Source organism: Rhipicephalus microplus, chromosome 6 (genome assembly GCF_043290135.1).
Source record: "Rhipicephalus microplus isolate Deutch F79 chromosome 6, USDA_Rmic, whole genome shotgun sequence".
Taxonomy (NCBI): domain Eukaryota; kingdom Metazoa; phylum Arthropoda; class Arachnida; order Ixodida; family Ixodidae; genus Rhipicephalus; species Rhipicephalus microplus.
Window position 1 is genome coordinate 200,377,008 of NC_134705.1, and position 27,923 is coordinate 200,404,930.

At 46.0% G+C, this 27,923-nt stretch overlaps 1 protein-coding gene across 6 annotated transcripts in view; it reads right to left on the reverse strand.

Annotated features, from left to right (window-relative positions):
• trh (PAS domain-containing protein trachealess) overlaps positions 1-27,923 on the reverse strand; it is a 410,303-nt gene that overhangs the window by 7,230 nt on the left and 375,150 nt on the right. For 5 of the 6 annotated variants that reach the window (XM_075867570.1, XM_075867569.1, XM_075867574.1 and 2 more), the window contains 8 exons: positions 19,884-19,963; positions 8,995-9,084; positions 8,297-8,581; positions 7,292-7,595; positions 6,692-6,839; positions 4,155-4,273; positions 2,636-2,802; positions 2,172-2,243 (listed from right to left, as the gene is read on the reverse strand). In XM_075867570.1, coding sequence (XP_075723685.1) covers positions 2,172-2,243; positions 2,636-2,802; positions 4,155-4,273; positions 6,692-6,839; positions 7,292-7,595; positions 8,297-8,581; positions 8,995-9,084; positions 19,884-19,963 — 1,265 coding nt within the window. The remainder of the gene's footprint in view (positions 1-2,171; positions 2,244-2,635; positions 2,803-4,154; positions 4,274-6,691; positions 6,840-7,291; positions 7,596-8,296; positions 8,582-8,994; positions 9,085-19,883; positions 19,964-27,923) is intronic. The other variant, XM_075867572.1, reaches the window with a different exon arrangement.

A 27,923-nucleotide genomic window follows, 5' to 3' on the forward strand; every position in this document is an offset into this window, starting at 1 on the left:
AAACTTCCAGCACGCACCTGCAGCAGAAAGCACACACGAAATGAGCATGCACAGGACGAGTGGGTGCTAACAACTGTCACAGCTGCTAAAACAGAAAGAAATACGCACGAAACGAACACTTAAGTCTACACAAGACGAGCGCAAACAGCTGTTACAATTCTTGCTGTTTCGTGTGAGAGTACAAGCACGCTCCTTTCATTGACGCGGCTGTGGCAGCGAGCGAGTGACCTTCGTGCTCTTTTTAACCACCCTGACCTCAAAGCTAACTTGCTGTGGAAGCACAAAGCGCCTGAATCAGGAGATAAGCGTGCGCGAACCAGCGACCAAGCCTGACGAAGGCGCGCGCGCATCGCAACGCGTAGGGCGACGACCTTTAGAGCGCGTCCTTCGCGTCACCTTGCTACTTATGACGAAAACGCGCTGAAGTTGCTGAGGTGAGCTGAAAGGACTGCCAACGTTATATGGTTTATATAAATCACTCGCCATTAGCAAGCCGGACAACGCACGCTCTGTGACTTAGCGGTTTCGCGAGAAGCGCTGCGGAGCGAGAGGTCATATGTTCGACGCCCGGCACAAGCGACCTTAGGGGCGAAGCTCCATAGGCCCTGGGTCTCTCCCTTCTAGCTCGTACGCGATCACCTAGTTCCATGAATCACTCAGCAGGTGCGGACAGACGTACGGATGGACGGAAATGCAGCCAGACGGACGGACAAACGGTCAATTCACAGTTTACTGATAAAACCCTCCGAAGCTTCGCCCCACTCATCATCATTCACTCCGTGGTTATATGCTATGATTTTTTTTCTTCTCGTTCTTTCTTTGAAATCTGTTAGTACATATTTTACATCATATCTGTGACAGAAATACGTCAACGGAGCTGTGCTGGATCCTCTCATAAAACACTTTCATGTTAAAAGGACAGAAATAGTTTTCAGTTTTAGCAAACACTACTATGAAAATGCATTCGCCACTTCATTATGGATTATTTCGATGTGATGCATGCCATTATTCTTGCATCAACTACATACTAAAGTTTACAAATTATGTATAGAAAGGACAGAAATGGTGAAACTTTGTGTCTAAGTCCTTAACATTGTATGACCCAAGTAGTTTTCTTCAAGACATGAAGTAAAAAGCATTCATACACATACATGCCCGAGAGCTACCATGTGAAGGTTTCTAAGCATGCCAACATCATGCTTATTTTTCATAAATTAACACGTCGTTCATACTTGCTTTTCGCTACGCACGCAAAAATGTGCACGTAATTCTTGGAATTTTGCAGACGAATAGCCCTTTAATAATAAATGTTTTGATTTGCAATAGTTTATCATTTTTTATGGAGAAATAATCGAGAAGCATCAAGTGTATTGGTTGCAACTTTCTCTCCAGTTGAATGCTTTTTACCTCAACCTAACCGTCGGACCAGGATGAAACTTGATTTGCAGCATAAATTGACTAAGCAATCAGCAGCACTTTGGTGGTGCAAAGACATGTTACATTGCTGGCAAGTTTACATTTGTAAGGTTTCTACTATACTACGTCTGCAAGATGCCTATAAATTTGAATTATCTAGAGATTATGTTATTTAGATAGTGAACGAAAGAGATGTATTACATACATGCTGCACTACATCTACTAAATGGTCTCTGTGTGGTGTTTACTAGATGGCATCGCGCAATGCTTTGAACAAGCACAAGTAGTGCAGAACTCCGAGTTAAAGCTACAAAAAGTACAAGTAGCTAATTGTATCTGTTCTTTGTGCATCCACAAGAAGGGTCAAAATGCTACACTACCTCGTGGCATCGTAAGGAATCATACAGCCTCCCACTTTCTCGTGTGAGTCGTATGCCACGGTCGTAGAAGGCTTTAGTAGAATGATAGTAAAGCTCTCTCACGGTTCTAATAAAGTAAGCTGGCCCACAGCATGAAACCTGCCACATCTTACTGCACTGGTTGCCAAAATCTGAGCTGGTATGTCTCTCTGAAATCGAAACCAGCTGTTGAACAAGTTCTTGTGAGGAATAGTGCGAGTTCAGTGAGGTGTGGTGTTCCACGAGGCAACAAAACGTGGGTGCGAGGGTGTGCTGGGTGACGTGCTGAGTGAAGAGTAGGGGGGACACGCGTGAAAGGTGGCTAATGCGAAAGTGCATTCAGCAGCACCACCTGACCTGGTAGGCATCCACGTACGTGTGGCAGGCCATTTGAACGTAGTTCGAATCAGACCGCCTTGTGCCTCGAATCTGCATACAGCCAGCAGGAGCAACGAGACGGTGAATATAGGATCCTTCACATGTTGTACGGGCCGAATGAAACAGTCGGCTAGTCTAACATGAAGAGTACCAGTTTTGAAAGTAATCTTTAAAGTAAGATCATCCATACGACAATGAGGTAATAATTATAAGTTTGCATAAAGCGTGCTGCTCTATTTACGCCTTCTGAGATGACAAACTGATAGCATCAAAAGATGGCTGCATGTATTTACAATGTTTCCACGAGCACAGTGATCAGAACCACAATGATAAACATGGCAAACCAGGGAACAACTGGCCCTCTTCGTCTGTAAGGTATCAGCGACTAATAGCAAAGCAATATATCGCGTGGAGGAGATTGAAGTGAAAAAGAAAAACCGTACCTTGGCATTCCTGAGCGAGTCAAGCTTCCCCACAGTGCCCAGCTGCGTTAGGTGCTGCTGCTGCTCAGAGGGAACATCCTGACTCCCTCCCAGCGCGGGGGTCGACGATGGCGGCGCCTCGTGGCCCTTGGGTGAAGGCTCGGTGGCACGGCCGGGTGACCGCCCATCTGAACGGGAGATGCAGGCATCCGTTAACTTCACACGCACGCATTTCGGATGTTAATGACAGAAGATCGCAAACTGTAATTTCACTTACTAAGCAGAATGACATGTTGATTATTACAAGAGGTAGTCCTGCCCAAGATCCTTGCCCTATCATTTGCATTTCGTGCCTTTACATCGGTGAGGTGTCCCAGATGTATATGAGTGTTCTATTAGATTGGGGCTTTTGACGCGACAAAATTAAGACAAAAAGTCACAGCTTTGCCGCAAAGGCGAAGCAATGAATGCGATAACAACTAATTGGAAGGTCACGCGCAGAAAGGAGACAGATCGAAAGGTGCCCCGCATTTCTCACGCACAAATGACGCACGAAACATACTCTCAGGTACAGATCAAAGCGAATAAGCGTCTCAGTTGTTACTTCGCTGTGTCTGAAAAGCGCGCCCTTTTCGCAAACGGAGATAGTGCAACAATTGCAGCGACCTCTGTGCACCCGGTAACAACAACAGAATCGTTTCGGTGAAAGCCCAAGGCCAGCCAAGACGTACGATTGTCCGCACCGCGAGATAAGCACACGCGTGAGCATCCACCCCGCCCTCTCTCCTCGGGGCAAAGTACGCGCGCGTAGGAGATGAGAGCGCGCGCCGACGCGTCGTGACGATGTGGCAACGCGTGCTCATTGCGCCATCTTGCTGGTAATGCTGAAAACACAGTAGTCTCCCCTCCTCCACCCCCCACCCCCAAGATGCCCATCACCGGCGGTAAGTGGTACATATAAATAGCTTGCTATTTGAACGTTAGGGGAGGTGCTTTTTCGTGGCTCGGTGGCTAACGCCTCGCACGCACAATTCAGAGGACCGACGTGCGATTCGGCACGCTGGAATCTTTTCCTGGATTATTTTTCTTTCTTGCGTTTTCAAATCCAGCGGAGAGTGTCCATGTATTTGATATTGCAATAAAAGCTTTCTACAGAGGTTTTTTCCTTATTTTTAAAAAGCGATGTAGTTCTTAGTCACAGGATCCTGCAAGCTAGCAGCCTTGCAAGCATAATACAATTGTTGAGGTTTTAGTCCTAAGTACCGCAATATGAATAATGAAGCGCTCCGTAAATTTTGACAACATTGGAACTAAATAGCACGGACCTCTTGCATTTCGCCTCTCTTGAAAGGTAGCGGCCGGGATTCAATCCTGCGACCTTCAGGTCACCAATAGAGTATCATAAACACGTGGCACGCGATCTTCTGCCGAAATCGTTGTCCACCGCAGTTCTGTAGATACTGCTGGTAACTTTTCTTTTTTTTTTCACAAGGTGTACGAACCTTGTGAAGGTGTTTTTCACAAGGTGTATGAATCTTACCTCGTGGCTCGTTTTCCGGCGTGGATCCCCGCTCGGAGTTGCTCGGATCGTCGGGCTTGATGTCACCCAAACCGCGCATCTGGCTGCAGTCCATTACGCAGTGTTCGTACTCCACGCCACTGCGCAGACAAGGTGAATCGAAGTGAGATTGAAAAATTAAACAAGAACTAACCTAGGATGTATTCGCCTCATGCGACAGCCATACCCCGAGGCTATCTTATTGTACATGTTGTAACAAGCGAACGCCACATTTATGCATACATTTAAATAACGCGAATGCCACAAAGAAGAAGTGAAAGCACAGCTCGCACTCTTTGGGCTACTCAGTGCCACTTTTTACAATTGTTTTAGTCGCATGAACGCCGCAATTTTGAAGTGATCACGCAGCTAACGCAGTTGCGCAATATGCTATACTTTTTAGTCACGCCAACGCCTTGATAACGAAGTGAACGCGCAGCTAGCATGGTCACGTGACACTTGCGCTTCGAGTTTTAGTCACGAGACGCAAACGATGACAAAGTGAACACACAACACACGCAGTAATCTTTGTTTTCTTTATTTTGCTATGATTTTGCTCGCACCACCCACGACGGTTTTTCGCTTAAATCGAATTTGAATACGAGACATTATAAGGAGTCCCTCCTTGAAATAGTGTTCGGAAGGATTGATACGAACGAGTAGAGAGGGATTGCATTAACGCTCTGCTTGGATGGAAAACCTAATTACAGTCGAACGCACTTTTAACGATCCCAGGTATAACAATCTATCTGTTATAACGACAATATTTCGGCGCACTTGCGATTTTCCTACGAAACCCTTTGAAAATGAGTCCACTTACAGCGAACGTTTTTCAAAGCCTGCTACTCTTATAGAACGAACACTTCCGACACGGTGGTGGTAAAAATGTGCCGCATACAAAGCGAAAAAAAATAAACACTATAAAACATGTGATAGGCGCACGCTCGCGCGTGCCGCGCTGCAGTTTACTAGCGACCGTAGACCGCGTCGAGCACCGCACGCAGGCTCCGGAAGCTGCGAGCAAGGTCGCTCATTTTCCGGGCGTTTCTTCGCCGGTAGAAGGGGAGTGAGAAAAAAGAAATAATAAATAGGAGGCAGCATGAAGACTGCAGTCCGTCAGCTTTCGTACGGCGAACTTTTCTGACGCCGTCCTCGGCATCTATACGACCTCAGCCGACGATTAACTAGCAACGCATTTGACCGAAAAAAAAAAGCCACTCAATAAGAACTTTTCTGAAGCCGTCCTCGGCATCTATAAGACTACAGCCGACAATTAACCAACAACGCCTTCGACCGGAAAAAAAAGCCACTCGATAAGCGATAACATTTTTTTATCGCATAAAAGTTCACTGCGACGCTCAGTCCACCGACACCAGGAGGTGCCGCAAAAGGTTTTTCGCATTTCGATAACGGCGGACACCAGTCGATTAGTGATAACGACTTCCACGTGGTTGTGGCGGTGGCTTAACAGATGAACACCAGAAAAGGGGGATGGAGAGGTGGCCGGTGGCGATGAGCGGGTCATTTTGACTCGTCACCGGCAACCTTATCACAGTCACCCGCAGATATCCGCCCAGCAGAGGGACGGCAGTACAAGCGCGTCATGCCGCCGTTCGCAAGTTCGCCGCCGTGTTGTGCGAGGCTTACAAAATTTGTCTTCAATCTGTAGGACCAAAAGGCTACTCGCTGCAACCGAGCACGATCTCGAGTGAAGCACGCACGAACACGCGTATGCATTGTACCGCAAACAACCCGACATGCGACAGCGAGGACCGAGTAAGCGACACGCTGCACGCAACTAGCTAGGGATGATTGGTCCGATGTCGTGGCACCGCGGTTCAGTTGAACGGCGTCAGTTCATTTCGAACGTGGTTGAATTCACTCGCGATCAAACGGGCGTCATTTAACACGCCGAAAAGCCTTAACTTGTCAGGGGAGGGGTTTGTACTTTTTAATAAAAATATACAGAAAAAAAAGGTTTGGCCACTAATTGAGCGTTTTTGTGGGCGACTTAATATGCAACCAACTACTGATATAACGACCACTTATCGCGGCATTTCTGAGTTCATTATGAGTGGTTCTTGAAAATTTGAAAAAAGGCACCTAATTTCTGTCTGCCTCTTGAGCGACAGGGCGCAGTGCCTTGTAGAGGGAAGAGGGGGAGGAATAAAACGAATGGTGGAAAAATATAAAGAAGTAGGCCAGGCAAGCAACAGAAAAAGAAGGAGGAAGGGTTGTTGGAAGCCGGTCGAAGAAGTCCGAGGACGCGGGGCACCACACGGCGAAGGTTTCTCGGCGTCAGGAGGCCGCTGAGGGCGAACCAGTCGGTGAGAGCTACGCTGGCGTCGGAGATCGCGGGCGGTACAATCGTTCAGCTTGGAAACCTCTGAGCGACTGGTTCCTTACAAACGGGTCCGTTGGTACATACGCGGTTTGGGCTCACTCCCACATATTGAATGCACTCTTTATACCAAAGAAACGTAACGGTGTTGGCCACAAAATTTGGGAAGTGCACGCACCTCAGAACGTAGTTTACGCAGATGATGCTCTGCTCTTCTGAGTTCTTGTTGTTGCAGATGACTGTGGCACAGGTCTGCATCCAGGTGAAGCCGCCGTTCTTGTTCATGATCCGGTAGTAGCCGCTCATCACTTGGCCCTTGTTCATCACTGCGTGGAGATAAGGAGAAGGCGCAGTGATGCACCAGACACGTGCGAGCTCACACCAGGCGCACACAAGGGATGCCACCAACACAAACTATCCTAGAGATGCCATACTCGATGATGTCTACGCGGTTTAAAGGAATAGCCCTTCAACACGCAAAGGCAGCAGAGTACACGAGCATATCGCTCCATGGTGGTCCGGAGGGGGGCAGCTGCCTCCACCTTGCCCGCTAGACTTTCCCGCAATATATTTATATGCAGCACCAATACAGCTACACAGCATGATCATCACTCTCAGGTCCCGCATATTTGAGTGAAACAGCTTCAGGGTTGTACGCTACTCACTTCTTGACGGTCAGTGAAAGAGAGGCGACCTGTGTTGAATGCCGTATCAGTGAAAGATAGCGGCATATACATAAGATGCGTATCTAAAACCTAAGAGGCGCAAACAGACTCACGGTCCACGTGGCACTTCCTCAGCTTGTGCACGTCCTGGCCGTGCACCAGGGCGTACAGGTTTCGTCCGGCCAGGTCCTCGGGGCTGTAGTCGAGCAGGTCGGCGACGCGAGGCTCGCAGTGAGCGATGCGGAAGTCGAATCCCAGCCGCGTGACGAACATGTCGCACTCGAGGCGCACCTCGTTGACCGAGGGCGGCGGCAGCGCGATCGCCATCGCCACCATGCCCAGAATCTGCGGAGGCTGCTTAGAGCGGCCGGGCGAGAAGGAGTACTGGGGCCGGAGGTGGCACAGGACCAGAACCACCTGCGCGTTTTTAAGGTAAATACATTCAACTGGATATAGGTCACTTTATATTGACCGTAATTGAAGTAACTGTGGGCGGTGGTAATCGCTACCCACACCAGTGATAAACGGCCCCGCCGTGGTGGTATAGCGGCTAAGGTACTCGGCTGCCGACGCGCAGGTCGCGGGATGGAATCCCGGCTGCGGAGACTGCATTTTTGATCAAGGCGAAAATGCTCTAGGCCCGTGTGCTCAGATTTGAGTGCACGTTAAAGAACCCCAGGTGGTCAAAGTTTTCGGTACCCTTTATAATCATATGGTGGTTTTTGGACGTTAAGCCCAACATATCAATCAATCAGCAGTGACATGAAGACTAAGAAGCATAATTTATCGATTAATTGATTTATGAGTGGATATTTCGATCAATCGATTGATCGATGTATGGACTAAGTGACCGACTTAGTTTATAATTGCATTTCAATTCTTCAATATGATGCAATGAGGGCAACGAACCACAGGAGCCGATGTTAAAAACATTAACGCAAAGTCTTTTAAGAATTATGTGGTCACCGCAAAACATCGCCCTCTATTAAAATCGCCCTCTATTCAATATTAAAAGCAAAGGCATAGACCGTCTCTTTTATCGCACTCAATAAGGATAAGAAGGGATGAATTTTCCAAGTGTTAGACACAACGAACAGCTTCTTTGATGCGAGACTGACCCGGTATCCGGACGACTTGAAGTGGCAGCCTCGCTTCGTAAGAGTAGACTTCATGCGTACGCAGAAGGACCTTTCTAGACCCTTGTAGGCTGCGCTGCTACTGAGAGTCATCACGGGGGCTGGCCTGTCCAGCGAGTTTGGCGTCGACGAGCCGTCGTCCGAGCCGCCCGAGCCGCCCGACGGCGAGGACACCGACTGCGACAGGTTGATGCCCAGCTGCTCGGCCAGCTCGGCATGGTCCTGGTGGTGAACGTAGTCGAACACGCTGCTGCCCGTCATCTCTACCTACAAGAGTGGCCACAGGAGACATTGCGGCTATCGTACGTGGGCTCCGGTCATACCAGTTAGACCATTTTCAACATTGTAAAGCTAGCTTTCTTGCTATGTAATATGAACAAGTAGTGGCGGCTAGTCACTTACTGCAAACAGACTGTTCACGTGCAGATCGCTTACGCTATGACGAGGAAAATGTAGAGTCAGCTTTCTTGATATAAACACGCATAGTAGGAAAGCCCCAGCCCGTTCAACTAGGACCGCATCTTCGCTTGAAGAAGAGCAGCTAGGTGCCGTCATTACTTGGACAAGTATGCAGCGCAGAGAAGCGCACTTGCAAATTACGAAAAGGGTCTATATAGTACTATCACATTACGGTACACAGCTGACGTGCAGCATAAAGAACATTTGTTTTTTTTTCTCACCTGAGACAGCCCAAGGTAGATGGACACTGTTTCCGAAATGTACAAAAAGCGGCCATCTGCTCCCAGCGCAAAGGTAAAACCGTCTAGTGACTGCAAAGAGAAAAAGAAAAAAAAAATCAGCCACGTTTAGTAAAAGAGATACCAAGTAGCAGGCTGCGCAGCACACTTAGGAAAGAATATTTCACAAATAACTTCACAGAAAATTATAATTATTTTTCATATTGTTTATAGATTATGTTGTTCTATCTAGCGGCGCCAGCTGATGCCCTGCTTATTGCACATAACGCACGAAAATGATTTTACTAGAGCTCAGGCAAGTCCGAATGGATACTTATCTTATGCGTACGCCGTGTTTTAGTCAAGTGAACACCGCAAAGACGAAATGAACGCACAGCTTGAGCCACCAGGGCGGTCATGTGGGTTCAACCCGCATCTCACGAAAGCCGTTTTTTAATATTTTTAGGGGCGAAGCTCCTTAGGCAGCGGGTCGTACCCTCCTCTGTAGTCGTAGTAGTAGTACGTAGCCACCTCTAGTTTATGAGTTCATCAATAGATAGCGTTGTGTGTGTATGCACTTGGGAATAATATAGCTAGATGGCGTTGGTGGTTTTCAGAGCATATCCACGGAGTGAATGATGATGAGTGAGGCGAAGCGTCCGTCCGTCCAGCCATCTATGCGTCCATCCGTCCATCCATGTGTCCGTGCTTCTGACCGTCCATCCATGTCCGTCTGTCTGCCATCCATGAGTCCGTCTGTATTTCCATCCCTCCGTATGTGCCTCTGTCCATCCATCCATCCCGACTAACGGCCAGACGCTTCGCCCGATTCACCACCAGTCACTCCGTGGATACGCTGTGATTTTTTAGTTACGCCAACGCGAAGTCAAACTTTTGTTTCCACGCTTTCTGAATATATATATATATATATATATATATATATATATATATATATATATATATATATATAGGAAACACCAAGTTACCTAAGCATAATGCGTGGAGGAGGTTGCCCGACTCTTTCTTCAAATGAATATGTAAAATAGTTTGGAAGAGCAGCTTCTGAGAATGTGAAGGCAAAGCCACTGTTACTCTTTTCGGCAATTTTTCACATGCCAAATATGTATCTGCCTTTAAGGACGTGCGTCAACTCTCCTTTCAGAGTCGCACCTCCTGCGACTCACGATCTCGAAGAGAGAGCTTTCGCCTATCTATAAAAAGAGTTATATGTGAGGCACGTCAACAGTCACCAAAGAGAATGACAGGTATAGCGTTTTTTTTTTCTTTTCCAGAATGGAAAGAATAGTTTATCAGTTCAAAAGGAAACACATTCTATGACGATGCGACCAATAGCATCTTGACGTATACTGTATGGAGTAAGTCAGACTTTGTTTCCTTCCTAATTACCCAATTAGGCATTCTGTACCCACACCTACAGCTCCATCTTCCATCAGGAATAACCAGAGCTGAGGTGGTGCCGTCTGTGGATTGGGGTGACCTTTACGAATGCTTATTCGTTTCGAATCGGAATGGCCAGCAACCCGACATGTGACACTGCGCAGAGACTTTCTCCCATCTTCTCTGCGAGTGTCCTCGCTTCAGCGTGCCAAGAAAAGAACTGTCGAAAGCGTTAGAGAGACTAGACAATCGCCAATTGTCGGAAGAAAGGGTATTAGGACACTGGCCGAGACCGTCCTCTGCACTCAAGGCATTGAGAGCGTTGTTGCGCTTTCTGCGGACAAGTGGTCTTACAGACAGACTGTAAGCAGCGTCGTGGATCGTCTGATGACCTTCTCTTTCCCTTTTTTTTACGTCTCTTTTCTCTCATCTGTTATCCCCCTTACCCCCTTCCCCAGTACAGGGTAGCCAGCCGGTCTGAGAACTGGCTAACCTCCTTGTCCTTCCTCCTTCAACCCTCTTCCTCCTTAATCAACTAACTTTTGAAGCAGTGATAATATAATATTATCTGGGGTTTTACGTTCATAATCCAAGATATGATTACGAGGGACGCCGTAGTGGAGGGCTCCGAAGATTTCAACCATCTGGCGTTCTTCATCGTGCACTGATATCGTGCAGTACACGGCTTGTATACCATTTCGCCTCCATCGAAATTGAACCGCCGCGGCCGGAATCGAACCCGCGACCTTCAGGTCAGCTGGTGAGCACCCTTTTTTTGCATTCGTCCTCCGCGGCGGACTTTGAAGCATGCAGTGTAGCTGGGCGAATTCCAGTGAGAATGCTGCAAACTATAGCTTGCAAAACGTCCGATTCGGCAGTTTCTAACTTTTTGTCTGATATGTATTAGTGTTATTCGACTTACTACAAATGCCTGCAAAATACATAAAAAAGCTTTTAAAAAGCCCGTTTGCGCGCCTATGCGCGCCGTGGTTGCAGTGCATCGCACGTGCAGACGACCATATATCATTTGGCCGGGTGTGCTGCCACGACAGGTCAGCGACGACGGTGGTTTACTGTGTATAGCTAGCTCTGTGTAGGACAATGTCTTGTTCTTGCTACATGTTGACACCAGACGTTTATCTACGGCATTTCTTTCTAAAAAAAAAAATGCGTTTCACGGAAGGTACATCTAACTCACTTCGGCGATGCTCTCTCTCTCTTTTTTCAACAACTGTTCAATTCTCTGAAACGGAAATTGAACGTATACGCTTCGATACAATACTTTTTTTTTCAACTACGAACAGAGTGGACGCAATCACTGCCCCTTTCACGACTACCTTGAAAATCGAATAAATCAGAATTTCGTGGCTAGTGATCTGAAGTTTGAAACACACACAAAAAATGCGAAAGGCAGGGGAAAAAATAAATGGAACGAACATTAGAATAACTTCGTTCGGCAATAGCTTTACTTCCCGCTATTTCTCTACGGCTTCGGTAGACAGCAAGGCGGCGCAGGCAACGGAGATACCGAGAATAAATCACCACGTTCTTCCAAAGAGAGTACGTCATCTGAATTCGAAATTCAGCGGCCGTACAATGTGACAACGCGGATCCCGGAGGACGGGGCTCCATCGGTACGGGCTCGCTTCCAGAGGACACTCATACGCAGTGCCTATCGCCTAGGCACAAGACTGAAAGTAAGGGACGGAGGAAATGGGGAACCGTTCCCGGAAGAGGCACATATACAAATACGCCGAAAGAAGTAAGCGCCGCCAAGCAGCGACACCCGCCCACAAAGTTCGGTGCTGCGCGTTCGAAGCTGCGATTGCGTGAATTCGAGCGAGGTACAATGTGCACGCGACGAACACCACGGAAAGATTAAAGATGCGGAACCCCGTATGGTTAGGCTTATTGGGAATTCATACTCAATATAAGCGCACAAATCAAAACGGACGAGAAGTGGCGAAGACACAGATAAAGACCTTCCAGAATGAGTCTCCTCATCTCGCAAAGGAAAAAAAAATCGGTTTCGTTTTGTTTTATTGCGATAGCAATTATATTGACAGTCTCGGCTGGTTTTTGCTGTGTCTGCCACCGCCGCCGCCACCACCGGAGCGAACACCACTGGAGCCGCCGTCATTCACGTATACGTATGTATATATACGGAGAAGGAAACGCTAGCCTCCTCTTTCTGGGGAGCAAACATCGCCTTTCCAGCCGGGGCCGTCTGCACGCGCGCATATCTCGTGAGCGAACAAGGAGAGGGGGGGGGGGGGGCTCTTACGATCAGCGGGAAGCTTGTGCCCCCACAGCAGGCGGGAGCTTCTACGGGCTGCGCTCTCAACACGAAAAAAACGGTGCAAAGAGTGTACCTATAGTGCAGCCGTCCACATATAGACGCGTTCTACGCATAACAAACTGCCACCAGCGGCGACACTCAACGTAATGCCTTTAGAAGCAGCATGCGCTGCCCACGGGAGGCGATAAATTCTCATCAACGCCGTCACTACGCACGAGTCTTGATGCGGTCATCTACTGTGGCCGCGCCGCAGGTAACTTCGTTACTTATCAAGCGCATGTTTACTACAGTTATTATTGCTCCTAAAAATACTACCCTTGCTTGGTGAAACATTTCAATATGTTGCTATCGCATTCGTTGCTTCGCCCTTTTAACGAAACTGTGACTTTTTTTAGGGTACTATGCAGTATTCGACCTAAAAAACTATTCTTCTATATTAAAGTTTATTTTTTAATACAAAACACTTTGGTGTAATGAGCTAAGAAACTCACATAAAAAGAATACAGAGCTTGGTTCCATCACTTGCGAAACCCCCGTCCTTTCTTTTTCTATGCTGAGGCGCGCGAACCGCCTGCTGAGCCAACCTGTAAAGCCAATCGCCGCCTTGGCTAAATGGAAACTATCGTCCTCGACACATGTCTAGCCCGAAAGTGTATTGCTGTAACATTATTGATGTTAATTGTCTGCGATAATAAAGTTTACTGAGGATACCGTTTCGATGAAACCAAAAACACGATGTTACAGCCACGTTTTCAGGCACGAGGCTTGATGGCTGTAGCACCTTGCGTCTGAATTCGGATGTCACGGCACAGTATGGCACTGATAAACGAGTTTGTGGCATAGAAGTGAAAACAACCCCTTCGTTTTTTTTTTAAATTTCAATGAAAAAAGTTTGGTGCAACACGGCACGATTGGCACAGCTGTTCCACGTTCCAAGTTTGGTGCATCGAATAGACAACAGATAATTCCACTCTGTGATTGTAAATGACATTGATCGTGAAATAGTTTTTCTTGCGTGGTCCACTTTCTATAAAGCTATTGGGTTTTTGTACTAGGAATTTGTCTAACTATGCCTTATTTCCTCTATTAAACTCTGTACCTTACCCCCCCCCCCCCCCGTAGGTAACGCCTCGTTTAGGGTCCTTAAGAGGGTTAAAAAATGATGACGATGATGACCAGCGGGGCTGTTTGGCGTACTACACAGAGGTGACATAGACTTTCCAACCATAGCCGATTACACACCCTGAAATTATATCCATAATGTCTATCATGAAAGTTCCTTTCGAATTTATATCCGCAGGTCGCGGGTTCAAATCCCGGCTGCGGCGGCTGCATTTCCGATGGAGGCGGAAATGTTGTAGGCCCGTGTGTTCAGATTATGTGCACGTTAAAGAGCCCCAGGCGGTCAAAATTTCCGGAGCCCTCCACTACGGCGTCTCTCATAATCATATGGTGGTTTTGGGACGTTAAACCCCACATATCAATCAAATCCTTTCGAATTTAATGTCTTCGATTTGAGCAGCACGCGTTTTTTTTCTTTTTTCTTTTTGTGCTGCGACATGCGTTATCTTGTGTGGCTTGCAGAATACGCTCGGCGTCTAGTGCACGACCTTAACTGTTGGTGGCCGCCCCTCTGGTTGATTTGCGAAACCCGGCCTGGGCTTGGCCACCACGGTTTGCCCAGGCAGCGTGGCACGCTGTCGCCGGAATCACTGAGGCCACGCTCATGCGAAATCGACCTTGAACGAAAAGTTCGCGCGAGCGGCGTGAGATACCCGACTACGCAAGTTGCGCGTTCGTCTTGCTTTGCTGTTTTCGAGGTGATTAAAAAAGCAAACGAATATAAATTTGAATGAGAAATATCACAAGTATTTCCCATGCTAAGTACGTCCTTTTCATGCACGTCTTTTTTGTGACAGATACGTTTTCGCCTCCTAATACTGTTGAGCAATAGCTGGTCGATTCAAAACAGAGCAAAAAAAAAAAAAAACAGGTACCGAGAAAAGAATAGACGCAATTCGAGCGCTGACTTTCAACAGAGTTTTTTATACTAATTACTGCGCATTCTCTTACAAGAAAAGAAAACTCATGACGACTTTCCTGGTTAGATACAATAAAGCAATAGCCTTAACAGTGTTAACAATTACATTACTACAAAAAGGAAATTTCGTTTTCCTGGAGGGCTATTGAAGCCTGGCTGACACAGCTACGCTCAGCCTTCTATATTCGTATTCTGTGGGCCTCGAATATTTGCGGTGTCAAGTGCATGACTGCTGTGGCAGAAAGAAAATCCACATTCGAGAAAATTCGTGTTGAGTGCATGATGGATCCCGTTGGTCTTTTGTGAGAGTTCGATAGTTCGACAGCTTGATAGCTTGTGATATACTGGTAAGGTAGGAAGGTAAAGAGGGGCAATTTATCTTTATCTACGATCGCAGTGATTTCTCCAAGAAAGAAGAAAAATCAAAGCGAGTGAGAGCTATACGCGTTCACAACAACCTGCGGTTATTTAGTAACTACGGTTTACTTACATCAAAGCTGCGCTTGCGTGCAGAGACATTTCAAAGCATTTGCAGAATACTCGACACATATTCGGAAATTCACACATTCGATCTACGTTTTTACAGACAGCCTTTTCTCTCTTTCTTTTTCTTGAACATATAGTAAATATGCTTATCGCAGTTCAGGAAAGGACATCACCGTGTGGATTCTCGTTCGCTGAATGGAATTACGGCATGTACGTGTGAAGCACCTATCTTGCTGCGAGCCGTTCCTCACGCGCTTTGCAGCGGCAGCATCGACATCAACATCTCCTGGCGAATGCACGACACGGACGACTCTATATATCCCCTTACTCCCTCCCTCCCCCTATCGCCGCGACAAAAAAAAAAAAAACTGTTCAGTATTCTCGTCATGAAGATGGCTAAGCCTCATGCAGGGAAGAAAAAGGCAAGCCAGTCGGGTCTACGGAGCCTGCCGCGCTGACGACTCGGACGCACATGCACTCTTCAGTTTATGTTGACTTTGTTTTCTTTATTTGAGGAATACACGTAGGTCGGAAGAGTTGGTAGCACTCAGTCTGACTGTTCGCGTCGTGTGTATCACTTTTTTTTCTTTTCTCATGTGCGTTAGGCACTCTTTCCGCTTATCTCTTTTTTTTTCTTTTTGGCGCGAAGAAATGCTTGTCAGCTTCGTGCAAGAGAAACGAAGGTATGCGGTTCTCGAGGCGAGCACACACGCGAGCACACACGCGAGCACACACGCGAGCACACACACACACACACACACACACACACACACACACACACACACACACACACACACACACACACACACACACACACACACACACACACACACACACACACACACACACACACACACACACACACACACACACACACACACACACAAGCTCATATACGCATGCTTATATCAAGGCATTTGTGCTGTGATTATCTCCTGTGTGTGCTACAAGGCTACTATTTTAGCGCTATATAATCTCCGAATTTGAACATGCAACGCAATAGACAGCTCTTTACTGTCAGGAAACGCGTACAAAATAGAGAGAGAGAGAGAGATAAATGAAGTCTTCCTCATTTATAGAAAGAGAACTGCACACTCTGGCTTGTCTTTGCAGAGAAAAGCCGGTACATTGTATTACAAATCTTTCCTCGAAGCTCCCACCACTATATCGGCGGGGAGAGCCAACAAGCCCGCCTGCTCTTCAGAACCAGCGCTTCAAACCAATGTGGTAACATATGTTAAGCAAAAGCAAAAGCAAAAAAAAAGAATACATAGCGATAAAGTGGATTGCATAAAGGAGAGATATGCCATTTATTATATTTTTTTACTTGCCTGTTTGTTTCGACCATTAAAAAAATGTGCATTCTATCTCTAGCGGCGATAAGATAAATGACTCGCAGAAAAGATGACTTCTAAAATACCACAAGGCTGAGACATAGGTACAGTAGAAGAAAGGGAAAGAGAGAAAAGATGTAATGGAAAAACACACATAGACATGCGAAAACATGTGGGTCGATGCAGATGGATAGGACTTCAAGTCAAGTGATGAAAGACAGTTGCAGTGGGGAAAAAGTATAATAATAATAATAATAATAATAATAATAATAATAATAATAATAATAATAATAATAACAATAATAATAATAATAATAATAATAATAAACTGTCAGGTAGGAGTAAACCCACCACATAGTTACGGGGGACGCCATAGTGGAGGGCTCCGGATATTTCGACAGCCTCGCGTTCTTTAACGTACACCTAAAAATGAAGTACAGGGGCTTCTATAATTTTACCTCAATCTAAACGCGGCCGTGGCAGCGGGCATTCGATCCCGCGACTTTCGGATCTAGTTCTAAAGCTGGGAAAGTTGCGAGAATGTCAGACACTGAATCGCAGCAAAGTGCGCGGATTGAGAGGCAGGCATTGCGAATACGTTTAGACCAATGAAGAATAAGAGAGAGATCGTAGGTGTTGCAGACAGCAAAATTGGAGTCGTGCTACCCCGCGAGAGATAAAAAAACTAGCGCCATCTTCCATCTTCCTTGAAGAACGTATCCGTTATCATATCGAACAGAAAGGAAACCGGAATGTATAGTGACAGAGTGAATGACACATAGAATGAATATAACATCTATGTATTCATTTTAGTTGTCGTCTTGATATTTTTTCATGTTATGGCGTCTTACAAACCTCATTCCCTACGTACGAGGGAAGGGCCATACACAGAAAGTTTTTTGTGAGTGTGTGTCGGGGCGAGATCGGGGGGTTAACCGTCTTTTATGTATGCGTTTGCATGTGTGCATGTGCAGGAAGACGTGCAAAATGGCAAAAATTTGGGGGAAGGGTAGAACTTCCTCAACCCCTGACAACGCCATTGTATCGGGAGGGGCATACGAAACTTCTGATATGCATGTGCCTGGTCGCAGACACACACACACACAAAAAAAAGGGGGAACGAGAGAGAGAGAGAAACCCCTCAGAATGAGAGCATGAAGAGGCAGTAGCGAATGTTAAATAAGAAAAAAAAAGTCCACATTTGCCAAGACGAAAGACTACAAGAGCAACACAATAGGAAACTCAGCACTGACAAATAAATACCTACTCCAGAGTTACACAGCGGGATCGTTTCGCGTTTCTTCGCCGACGCGGGCTGTGCGAATTCACGAGCCCCCAACAATGGTTCGTTCCAGTCCCTGTGTAGGACGCAGCGAGTTCCTGGCACTCAGGTCACGTTTACCGCGAGTGGGGACGCGGACGAACACGTCTCTCCTTTCTTTATTCGAGCAAATATCCCCCGGCGACTAAAAAAAAAGCCTCTGAAGCAGTCGGGAGACCGAGCGCAGCCACCACCAAAAGCCTCATGCCGAAAAGGGGTGGTTGAAGGAGCGCAAGGAGTATGAAATTTCGCAGATAAGACACCTTTGAAGACAATGCGTTCTTTGGGACTCCCTAAAGGGACACTATAGACAACAACAAGTTCCAGACAGTAAATTACAGATTTTTAAAGAAACACAACAGAGGGGGAAAAAACGAGGACAAAAAGAAGGGGAAAAGAGCGCTTCACTCACAACTGAAATTTTATTGGAAGGAAGCCTGAACTCATAAGCGATTAACCACGCTTGAAGACGGAAAGATGCTTATAAGCGAGAAAACACGGATAAGCGCATATTTTCGCTTATATGCTTTTGTTTCCTTCTGATAAACTTTCAGTTGTGACTGTAGTGCTGTGTCCCACTCCCCCCCCCCTTTTTTTTTCTTCGTTAATTTTTGGGTGTGATGTCTTCCTCCAAAAAATGAACAAGCACCTACTTGGCAACTTACCATTTCGTTATCATAAATTATTCTCTCACAATTCCAGAATCACCACGCTTGTAGCGAGAACGTGCTTGGTAAACGAGAAAATGCGCGACAAGAAAATGTGGGTGGCGTTGCCCCCTTGAAGTTACGTCGCCAAATGTCGTGACGTCATAGATTTGGCCGGCATCTGCTTGGGCCTACGTAGTTCCCATTCGGTAAAAATGAAGTACACTGTCTTCGCAGGAGGCCAGAGACCATTTTTTTAGCCAATGCAGCGGTATTCCGAAAAATACACTGAAAATCATGACGTTCCGCCAACAGATTTTGGGCAGAATATTAAAAAAAAGAAAATTTGACCTCAATTTCCTGCTGTCTTAACAAACCAAAGACTATTCAATTAACTACATCAGTATTTTCAGCGTACAAGTTATTAAACTGAATCGATTCATTCCTTCAATGTAGTATCCCTTCAGGTCCGTTCTATGAACGCCTACGGCGTCCGATTTTTCTGAAACAATGTGGAACGAAAGCATTGTAGGCTAACATAGAATCTCTAATTGATATGTAGAATTGTCAAAAAAAGCAGCAGTGGTTAGCACAGGTTAACGTCACCCGACGAAGACGAATATCCGTTAAATCACTGCTAACATTGGCTACTTCGCCCAACTAAACAAACGACACATAGGACATCTGCGCACACAACATGCATAGTTGAAGACATTTTTGTCCGCACCTTAGTGGTTCAACTTGACTTTATTTGTACATTATGTTAACGTTGCATAAGTATTCTTAATTAGGCCTGCAATATAAACAGCAATTTCTTTCGATAGATCGACGCACGCGTATTGATACAATTTTATGAGGGATAAAAAGAACGTCGCAAGGATACTAATTTAGATAAAAGTTATTTTCTGCATCATTCATTGTTAACAGGTACTCATAATCGCATGTTTATTTTGTTTTCCTAACTATGCAGCATTTCTTTTTGCGAACATGGTCGTTCGGGGACCATTTGCAAGCGCCCTGTGTTTGATGTGAGAAAATCTGAATGAGATTTTCTGCTTCGTGTCGACGTCTGGTGTGTGAACATTAGTAATGCGTGAACTCCCCCGTTGCGTGAACATTCATGTTCTACCACTTAGATTAGGTACGTGAATGTCCATTCTTTCATGTGCGATAATTTGTGTAGTTTTGTGATAGCTGGGCACTTCACGATAACAACTGACATGTAAGAGAGTAGCAGTCGCAGGCACCAACGTCTTCTAGGATACACCTATTCAAGAAGCTATATGAAGAGCACACTCTAATTTTTTTGGACCCCCGTTGTGCCCCTGAACAAGTCATGCATGCATAGTCCGCGACACGTGCTCACCTGTAGAATGTGCGTGCCTTGGTGCTGCTCGAAAATGTCCACGGCGAAGTTGTTTATAGACCGTCCCCGAAGTGAAGCTCCTGAAAGACAGAACGAAAACGCAACAGTGTGAGATGCACATGAAACTTCACTCACTTGACAACAGGCGTTCAATGTCGCAGACTATCCGTTTTTATTATTTTTCTTTGGCAGCAATGCCACAGGCATATCATTTTCAATTTACATCGAAGTGCGCTCGATTTTACAACTTCCTCAGTTTTGGAGAAGGATGATTTAAACTTTGTCGTCATTTCGCTCCGTGAATAGTTTAACATCTTCGCCTAACATATTCACGGCATTGCGATGAGAAAAACAAAAAAACAAAACAGAGTTATCGGTTGCTGTCAAGTGTAATTTTTGCGCAACATTTTGTCAACTCAAAAAAGAGCGTAAACGTGCAACGTTTATAATACCAGGCCCAAAATACCATTGCAAGTGCTCTTCTCGTTGAAGCTTCGTGTTGAGCACGTCAACGCACGCGTGAACAACTTGACTCGATCACCACTCGCTCAACCACAATCTTCAAGAGGAAGGCACACAGACACTCACACCAGAGAAGAGAAAGAGATGATGCGACTCTTGCATTTCTTGCTTTCGTCGACGATGAATCCCTGTCAACGGACTCAACTCAACAGTGAAGAGACGACTGAGACAATTATATGCCACCGCCCATCCTACAAAACTCATTGAGGCTTTCTAATTAAAGCCAAACTCGATTGTTTTTATCAAGATAACTATCGTAAAATCCTGGGGTCTTGGCCCTCGTTGCAGTGCGTGCCCAGGACCACGTGAAAAACGGTCAAGAAGACCGGACTTCACGAGCGTCTGCGAACAAGCAGCGCGAGCTCGAGCGGTGGGTGTTCCCACTAACGGTTCATTCCTTCCCTTTTCTCACTCTTGTTCTTTCTTCTCTGTCCTATTTATTCCCCATTTCACCCACATTGCGTGAAGGGCAGCCAAGCCAACCAGCGCTTCGATGACGTCCCTTCCTTTCCCTTGCGTTTTTCTCTCCTTTTCTACCGTATTGAATAGTTCCTCAAGTCACAGTGTTCGCACGTGCGGTTGCAGCTTATTTTGGCGGTTCTTTCATCTAATGGCCAAGAAGTAGCAAGTTATATTACGCTTTGAGTAACTTGAAAACCTCCCGCATAGTCAACATGTCTTCATATATATTCTGCGTGCTGCGTATTCTTTCGGTCTACCACAGCGGTGACGGTACTGCAATGCTGGACGGGTCGTTTGACGCGTCGTTTTCAAGGAGAAATGCCGAAAGTACAATTTTGTTTGCCCTAAATGAATCTGCACGCACTCTGAGCCTAAGATTGGATTCTTCTCCTGCAAAGAATAAAACATGTCTTCAAAAACTTTATCTCCACAATTACAATTACATTAGCACTGTATACTGAAGATTTCACAAAACATCATGTTGCCTCCTTTTGTTTCTGATAACAGAATACCGAGTGCCTTAAAATAATGCTCTATAATCTTGACACGTTAGCAGACTGTCCGTCATAATTCGTGTCATCCATATTCGTCGCCATCATCCACTTTATCATCGCCCCACTGGTTCGCTAAACACGTCATTTTCTCGCTTTAAACGGAGCACTGTTAGTCCAGCTGTAACCTACGAATTTCCGTCCCAGGAACTAAGCACTGAGCAGACCGAAAGAGGCAAAGGGCGCGCAAGTCGTCAAGCGCCACGGCCGTAACACCGTATACTGTTAGAATCGCGCAAAGTACCAAGTCTACTTGTCAGTGCTTAACGGTGCGACGCCGGCGGAGGGCAAAAACATATCTTCTGATTACGGGGCGTCGGAGACAAAGAAACACAAGGCACGGTGGCGGAGGAGGGAGAGATTCGAATTAAGCGTTACACAGATGGCCACTTCGCACGACGGCAGCCCCTCTTTAGCCTCCTCCGGTCAGTCCTACGCACAGTCGGGAAAGCACGATCCCAGAGACGTCTTTTACTTATTCAGAAGGGCTGGCTCCTTCGGGGCCCGTTTCGTTCCTCGGAGCTTCAGCCGGCTGCAAGTTTGGCGACTCGCCGGGGAAGGACCGCTTCGTCGGCTGCAGCGACGGGCGGCGTACACAACACACCTTTAAGTGGGCGCAGGCACGAGGTGCGCGCTAATTGCTGGCTCGTGAGTCGCAGCGGAAGACGTCTATAAATAATTATGCGAGTTCATTAACGGGATGGTCCTGATTGCCCTAGGAGACAATCGTGGACGGTGCCACGAAGACGAAATCTCTACACAACGGAGACGGCAGTAGCCATTTTAAGAGGAAGCTGAAAAAAAAAATGCTGATACGAGCAAGACGAGAAAAAAAAATATCGCGAAACCACGAAATTTGTTTGTAGCCAAATCAATGATATTAATGGGGTTATTAAAGTGTTAAAACTGAGTGATTAAAATTGACCTGTAGGGATGTCTGTGATTTTCATTTACATATAGTTCTTAAAATGCCGCCATCATAATGCGATAGCTGTTCGGTTCTGTTCTGTTTTAACTCTTTTTCTGTGGAGATGTTGAGGTGCATGTTGCCTCGGCTACTCCACATCACAAAGTTCTGCAGCGAAAACAAAAGAATAATACAGAACTGTACCCAAAAATTAACAATACGGAAAAGAAAAAAACATAATAGCACACTGAAACCAGTTAAAATATCATGCCAATACACAGTTTTCTTAGAGCAGTTCACACGGTCATAAACTGTTTACACGCACACCTTCTTTTTATACTGTCAGTATATGCATCAACACATTTTATGTATCCATCTCTGGCTGTCTATCATAGGCGCTTGTCCAGTCCGGTCTCCACTATAAAGTCTGTCAGGAAGATTATTGCCTTTTTCTGGAGATGCATCTCAGACCATAGTCCAAGTAGTTTCTTTATTGTGAGGGGCCGCCTGTCCAAACGTGCTAATTTGTTCTTTAATTTTTCTCTTTCATTCACGTATTAAACGCACTCCAAAAGTATATGGCTAACATTTTCTTCTGCATGACCACAATGGCATTCCGGTGAGCTGGATCGATGTATCTTGTGCAGGAAGCTGTTTGTGTATGAAAGAAGACAAGTGCTACGCTGATGTGTCACACAGATGTGATGTAGCTTAAAAGAACGCGTCGCTGTGCTAGTTGGTTCATAATCTTAAAGCTTCTACTCTGTTCCTTACTGTCCTCATCGATTTTGCGCTACCAAGCTTTAAGACGTGATGTATGTGCCTGCGTGATGTTCTGTGTGTTTATTCTATATGATATGTGATCATGTTCTGTGTGTTTATAAACACAAAATGATTACGTGTTTTATATTTTGATGGTTTCATCAACGTGAATGACAATGTTGTGTTTATACTAATATTTTTTTATGTTAACAAAACCGTTGTGCCAATGCTGCAGTATTTGCCAGTACGGGGCGAAGGTTCGTCCAATTCATCCTTGAATAGGTTTTCCCTTAAGGCACTTGCCCTCAGATGTGTCGTGACCAATGTGTCATGACCAACTAATAAGTGAAATAAAAATCGAATCAATCAAACTCAAACTGCTTCAATCGCCGTGAATACGAACGATTCTCACTCGCGCGAGTCATGCGTCACACGGAGCCACAAATGGACTCTTTATGGCTATGACTACCTTGACTGCGGGACAACTTCGTAGGCGCGCCCTGCCACGGTGGTCTAGTGGCTAAGGTACTCGGCTGCTGACCCACAGGTCGTGGGATCGAATCCCGGCTGCGGCGGCTGCATTTCCGATGGAGGCTGAAATGTTGTAGGCCCGTGTGCTCAGATTTGGGTGCATGTTAAAGAACCCCAGGTGGTCGAAATTTCCGTATACCTCCCCTACGGCGTCTCTCATAATCATATGGTGGTTTTGGGACGTTAAACCCCCTCTTATCTATCTATTTAACTTCGTAGGCGCGTGCGTGACCACTACGAGGTCGTGAATCTGTTATCTTCGCAAACCCAGTGGCGGTAACACCCGTAAGCCACTCCCACGCGTAGGCTGCGTGTCGTGGCGTCTCTTATCTGAACCATTTATCGCGATCAAAACACGGCAATCCCTTGGGCCCCGCCGAAACGTGTCTCCCAGTGAGACGGAGGGCAACAAAACACGGAGCTTTGTTGCTCTCCCGGGCGACGGCCACGGTGCGCGCTACGTGTTACGAAGCGACCCGCCAGCAATCCTCCGAAAACAGAGTGACCAAAAAAGTAATGAAGGAAGAGGAAGCGAAATAAGAACAATCGTGTCCAATCAACAAACAAGAGAGAGGGCGTGGCCTCATGCCCGTTATCCACGAGGCACGTAGGCGCAGTAGCGGCTGCACTCCGCTTCAGCGCGCCTGGCCAAACTCGACGTAGCAACGGCAGAGACAAGCGATCACCGGACCGACCATGACTGAATCGAAGAGGGGCGAAAACAGATCGGCAGAAAATGAATCCGAAGCAGAACGAGGGCGACGATGAACGGAAAGAAAAGAAACAAGCTGTTAACCAGAACAACCAAAGACAGACAGAGAGAGTCCACCGAAATGGCCAGACACCAAGATCAAAGAGCTTGGGGCGCCGTACGTTTACTGCCGCTATTTTCGAGAGGTGCCGCTGCGAACGTATTATGGGCGTTGCGGTCACCTAGCCGCGCCTACGGTTAGTTCACGCCAGCTACGCTATTACGAGCATGTGCTCTTCAATCTTTATTTGTTTGTGTTTTTTTTGCGGTAATAATGTTTTCTCGTCGCTGTACAAAGCTGAACGTGTACTTCATCCTGAGCTTGTAACACTTAAAACAACTTTTTTAAATATTTTTTTCGCTTTTATTTTTTCTCATTTGGTACGACGACACATCTAATACGGAGCAGGGGAGCCACTTCTGAGGGGCCCTGATGTAATCTTTTTTTTTTCTCTTCATCTGTACTCTTCTTTTCGACCCGTACGTGTCGGCCAAGCAATCTATGAGCCTTTTTTATTTTTTATTTTTTTTCTGTGAGGTGTGTCCGGCACGACGCACTTCAGGCGGGGCGCATATAGAGCGCTGCCGCAGTGCGTTACGCCGCCGGCCAGCGCCCCTCCACCCGCTGACCGGTCGGCCAAGACTCTCAAGGGATTCCCTTCCCAATTAAAGCGAGTCGGCGGTGGCGGTAGTAGAAAAGGCTCGATCGCCGGTCAAGCGCTTCTTTCTTTCTTTCTTTCTTTCTTTCTTTCTTTCTTTCTTTCTTTCTTTCTTTCTTTCTTTCTTTCTTTCTTTCTTTCTTTCTTTCTTTCTTTCTTTCTTTTTTTCTTTCTTTCTTTCTTCCTTTCTTTCTTTCTCTGGCTTTTTTTTAAATCTATCTTGCTTATTTTTTCAACGTCCTCGTCCATTCTACAACACCGTCCTCCTCCCTCGCATAACGCACGTCACCATCATGAAAATTATGTGAGCGAAAAGAGGGAGAGAGAGAGAGAGAAGACTAACGAAGTCACCTATTCATTCACTTAAGACTACTCGAAGGCGAAAGGCATCATCACCTTATTTTTATTTTTAGTCGTATTCACTGACCCTCCTCCCCCGAATGTTTTCCCCACCTAACGTGACTTTGCCCTGCCTCCGCGATTGGAACACCTGTGACCAAGCGACAGTGTAACGCGATGACGTCATCCTGTAAAGTAACGCAATGCGACTTCACAAGTTCTGGCATTTTATGACGTCACTGTGACACCATCACGTGGTGATTCTTTTCGTCACTCGAGTTGACGCCGACGGTAAACTTTCTCGTTTGAAAAGGCATCTAAGGTTTTCGCCCTTGAAGTTCTCCTGCGCTGTCTGGAAACGTTCCGTACTTGCCGCAAACCTCAGGATGTTGCCAGCGTGTAAATTCCTGAACAAGTCAGTCTGCAATACACTAGAAGACTGTGACGGTACATCTTTACAGAGATTGCTTCTTTTTCGTCCTGGTTTTCCTGAACAAGTCAACACCATTTTTTTTCTGACGTAAACAACTGAACAGGATTACCAACCCAAGTTAAAAACACCCTGCACCAATGCCTTTCATTCCGCCTGAACTGCCGATATCTGACACGCACAAAACAATTTGAGACTCAGCGTGTAGAAAGCATGATCTCATACATAAGCAAATAAAATCAGAAGACGTCTGCTCGCGAAAGCTTTACTGGTGAGCGAGGTGAATTTATACCAAATACTTCTCCATAGACAAGTTTAAATAACTAAGAAATATGGTACTACTAGTAAATATGGTATTACTAATATGGTATTACTAGAAATATGGTAGAAACTAGTATTAAGCGGACGCTAATACAAGCATCATTTAGCCATAACGTTGACGTTGTGCTTATATAAAAAAGAACAAAGATTTGTCACTTTCCAGGCCAAAATGAAGATAGTCGATAAAGACAGAGCAATAAAAAACACAAAACAGAACCTTAACGCTAGACAACATTTCAGTTTGAAGTGACAGCGAAAAAGGATCCGGTAAATAATCTAATCTAGTAAAATAACAAAAAAAGAGAGGGAGAGATATGCTGAATAAGTACTACAGCAGTGAAGAAAAGAACGGAAAAGGGACGCCGGTGTCTATAACGATATCAAGGTCTCCCACATTGCCCGAAGATCCGGGGAACGCGCCGTCGCCTAAGGCACAATGCGGGTTCTTCAACAAGCCGCGAGGACACCCAAAAAGAAAAGGGAGCTGATGCACCGACAGCAAAATATCCAGGGTAATCAAAGCGAACGTAAATACACTAGACGGGAGCAAAAAAAAATGAAGAAAAAGGAAGAAGTGAGGATGTGTCCCAGAAAAGCGAGTGGGGGACGTTCGCGTCCCTTGGAGCCAAAACCAAACCGCCTGGCTTGCCTAGTCTTCCTGTCGCGTTGATCAACATAGGCGTGCTGGAATGCCGCGATGCAGCGCGCTGTCACAAACAACACCACGTCACCAAAATGCATCGTCAGCACGGTGTCGACGAGAAAAACTAGAAAAGACTGGAACAAAACGGTACAGAAGGAGCGATGAAAAAGAAAGAAAGCGAAAAAACGAAGCAGGGGCAGCGTGGCTTTGAGTGGGCCCAAATTGAATTTCTCCCGAAAAGTAGGAGCGAACGCGACGGCGAGTGTTGATGTGAACCTGACACGCCGAGAAAAACCTTTGTATTTATTCTCTTCCGCGTAGTTCCAGAGGCGAAAGAAACCAAAACAAAATGCGCTAAGGTAATAGAATGGGAGTGATGGTAGGGAGACAGGGGCGTCTTGTGGTACGGCTAAACACGGCATGTGGCGTAAAACATTTTCTCGGGGATGCCGTCGGTGTCCGACACAAATGCATCACGTCCGATAAAGCAGCGCTTCCAATGAAACGACAGATGCGACAACACACGAGTTCGAGCTTCAACAGATGGTTATAAGTGTACTGAAAAGTGCCCACGCTTTTATAATTTGCTTGTCACTGTTTACTTCGTATTCGTATATGAAATTGTCTTCAACGACCAATAATACCTTAGGAGGAATGATCTTAAGACTTTTTAGTCTTGAAATGGAGTTCATTGGTTGATAGTACTAAAAGAAGAACGCGGCAGAGGCGAGGGCCAATGCTAGAACAACAACTGGCCAGGAAGTGGGAAAATATTCGAGACGGAACCAAGAACCGCAGTGCCAAGGAAACAATGAGGCAGGTATTCTGTCCTTTGCATTGATTATTCATATTTAATTTATGCCCTCTGTTTTATATTTAAGCGTAATGAAACAACTAGCCCAGCAATGCACATTCCTATGTAATTTTTAAATTTGCACTCTGCTCATGTTTGTTCATTCGTCCTTGACAGAAAGAAGGAAAAGAAGGAAGAGGGGAGTTGAGTGCACGCTATTATTAAAGCTCTAGTTGGCAGCGCAGCTCAGAGTATGTCTTCGTCCGTGTTCCTTTCTGGCAGTTAAAAATTCCCGCTTTATTTATCTTGTAGAGCGTGCACCCCCACAAGTACAGTGTTACACAGGGAAAGCAAACTTTACAGTGGCAC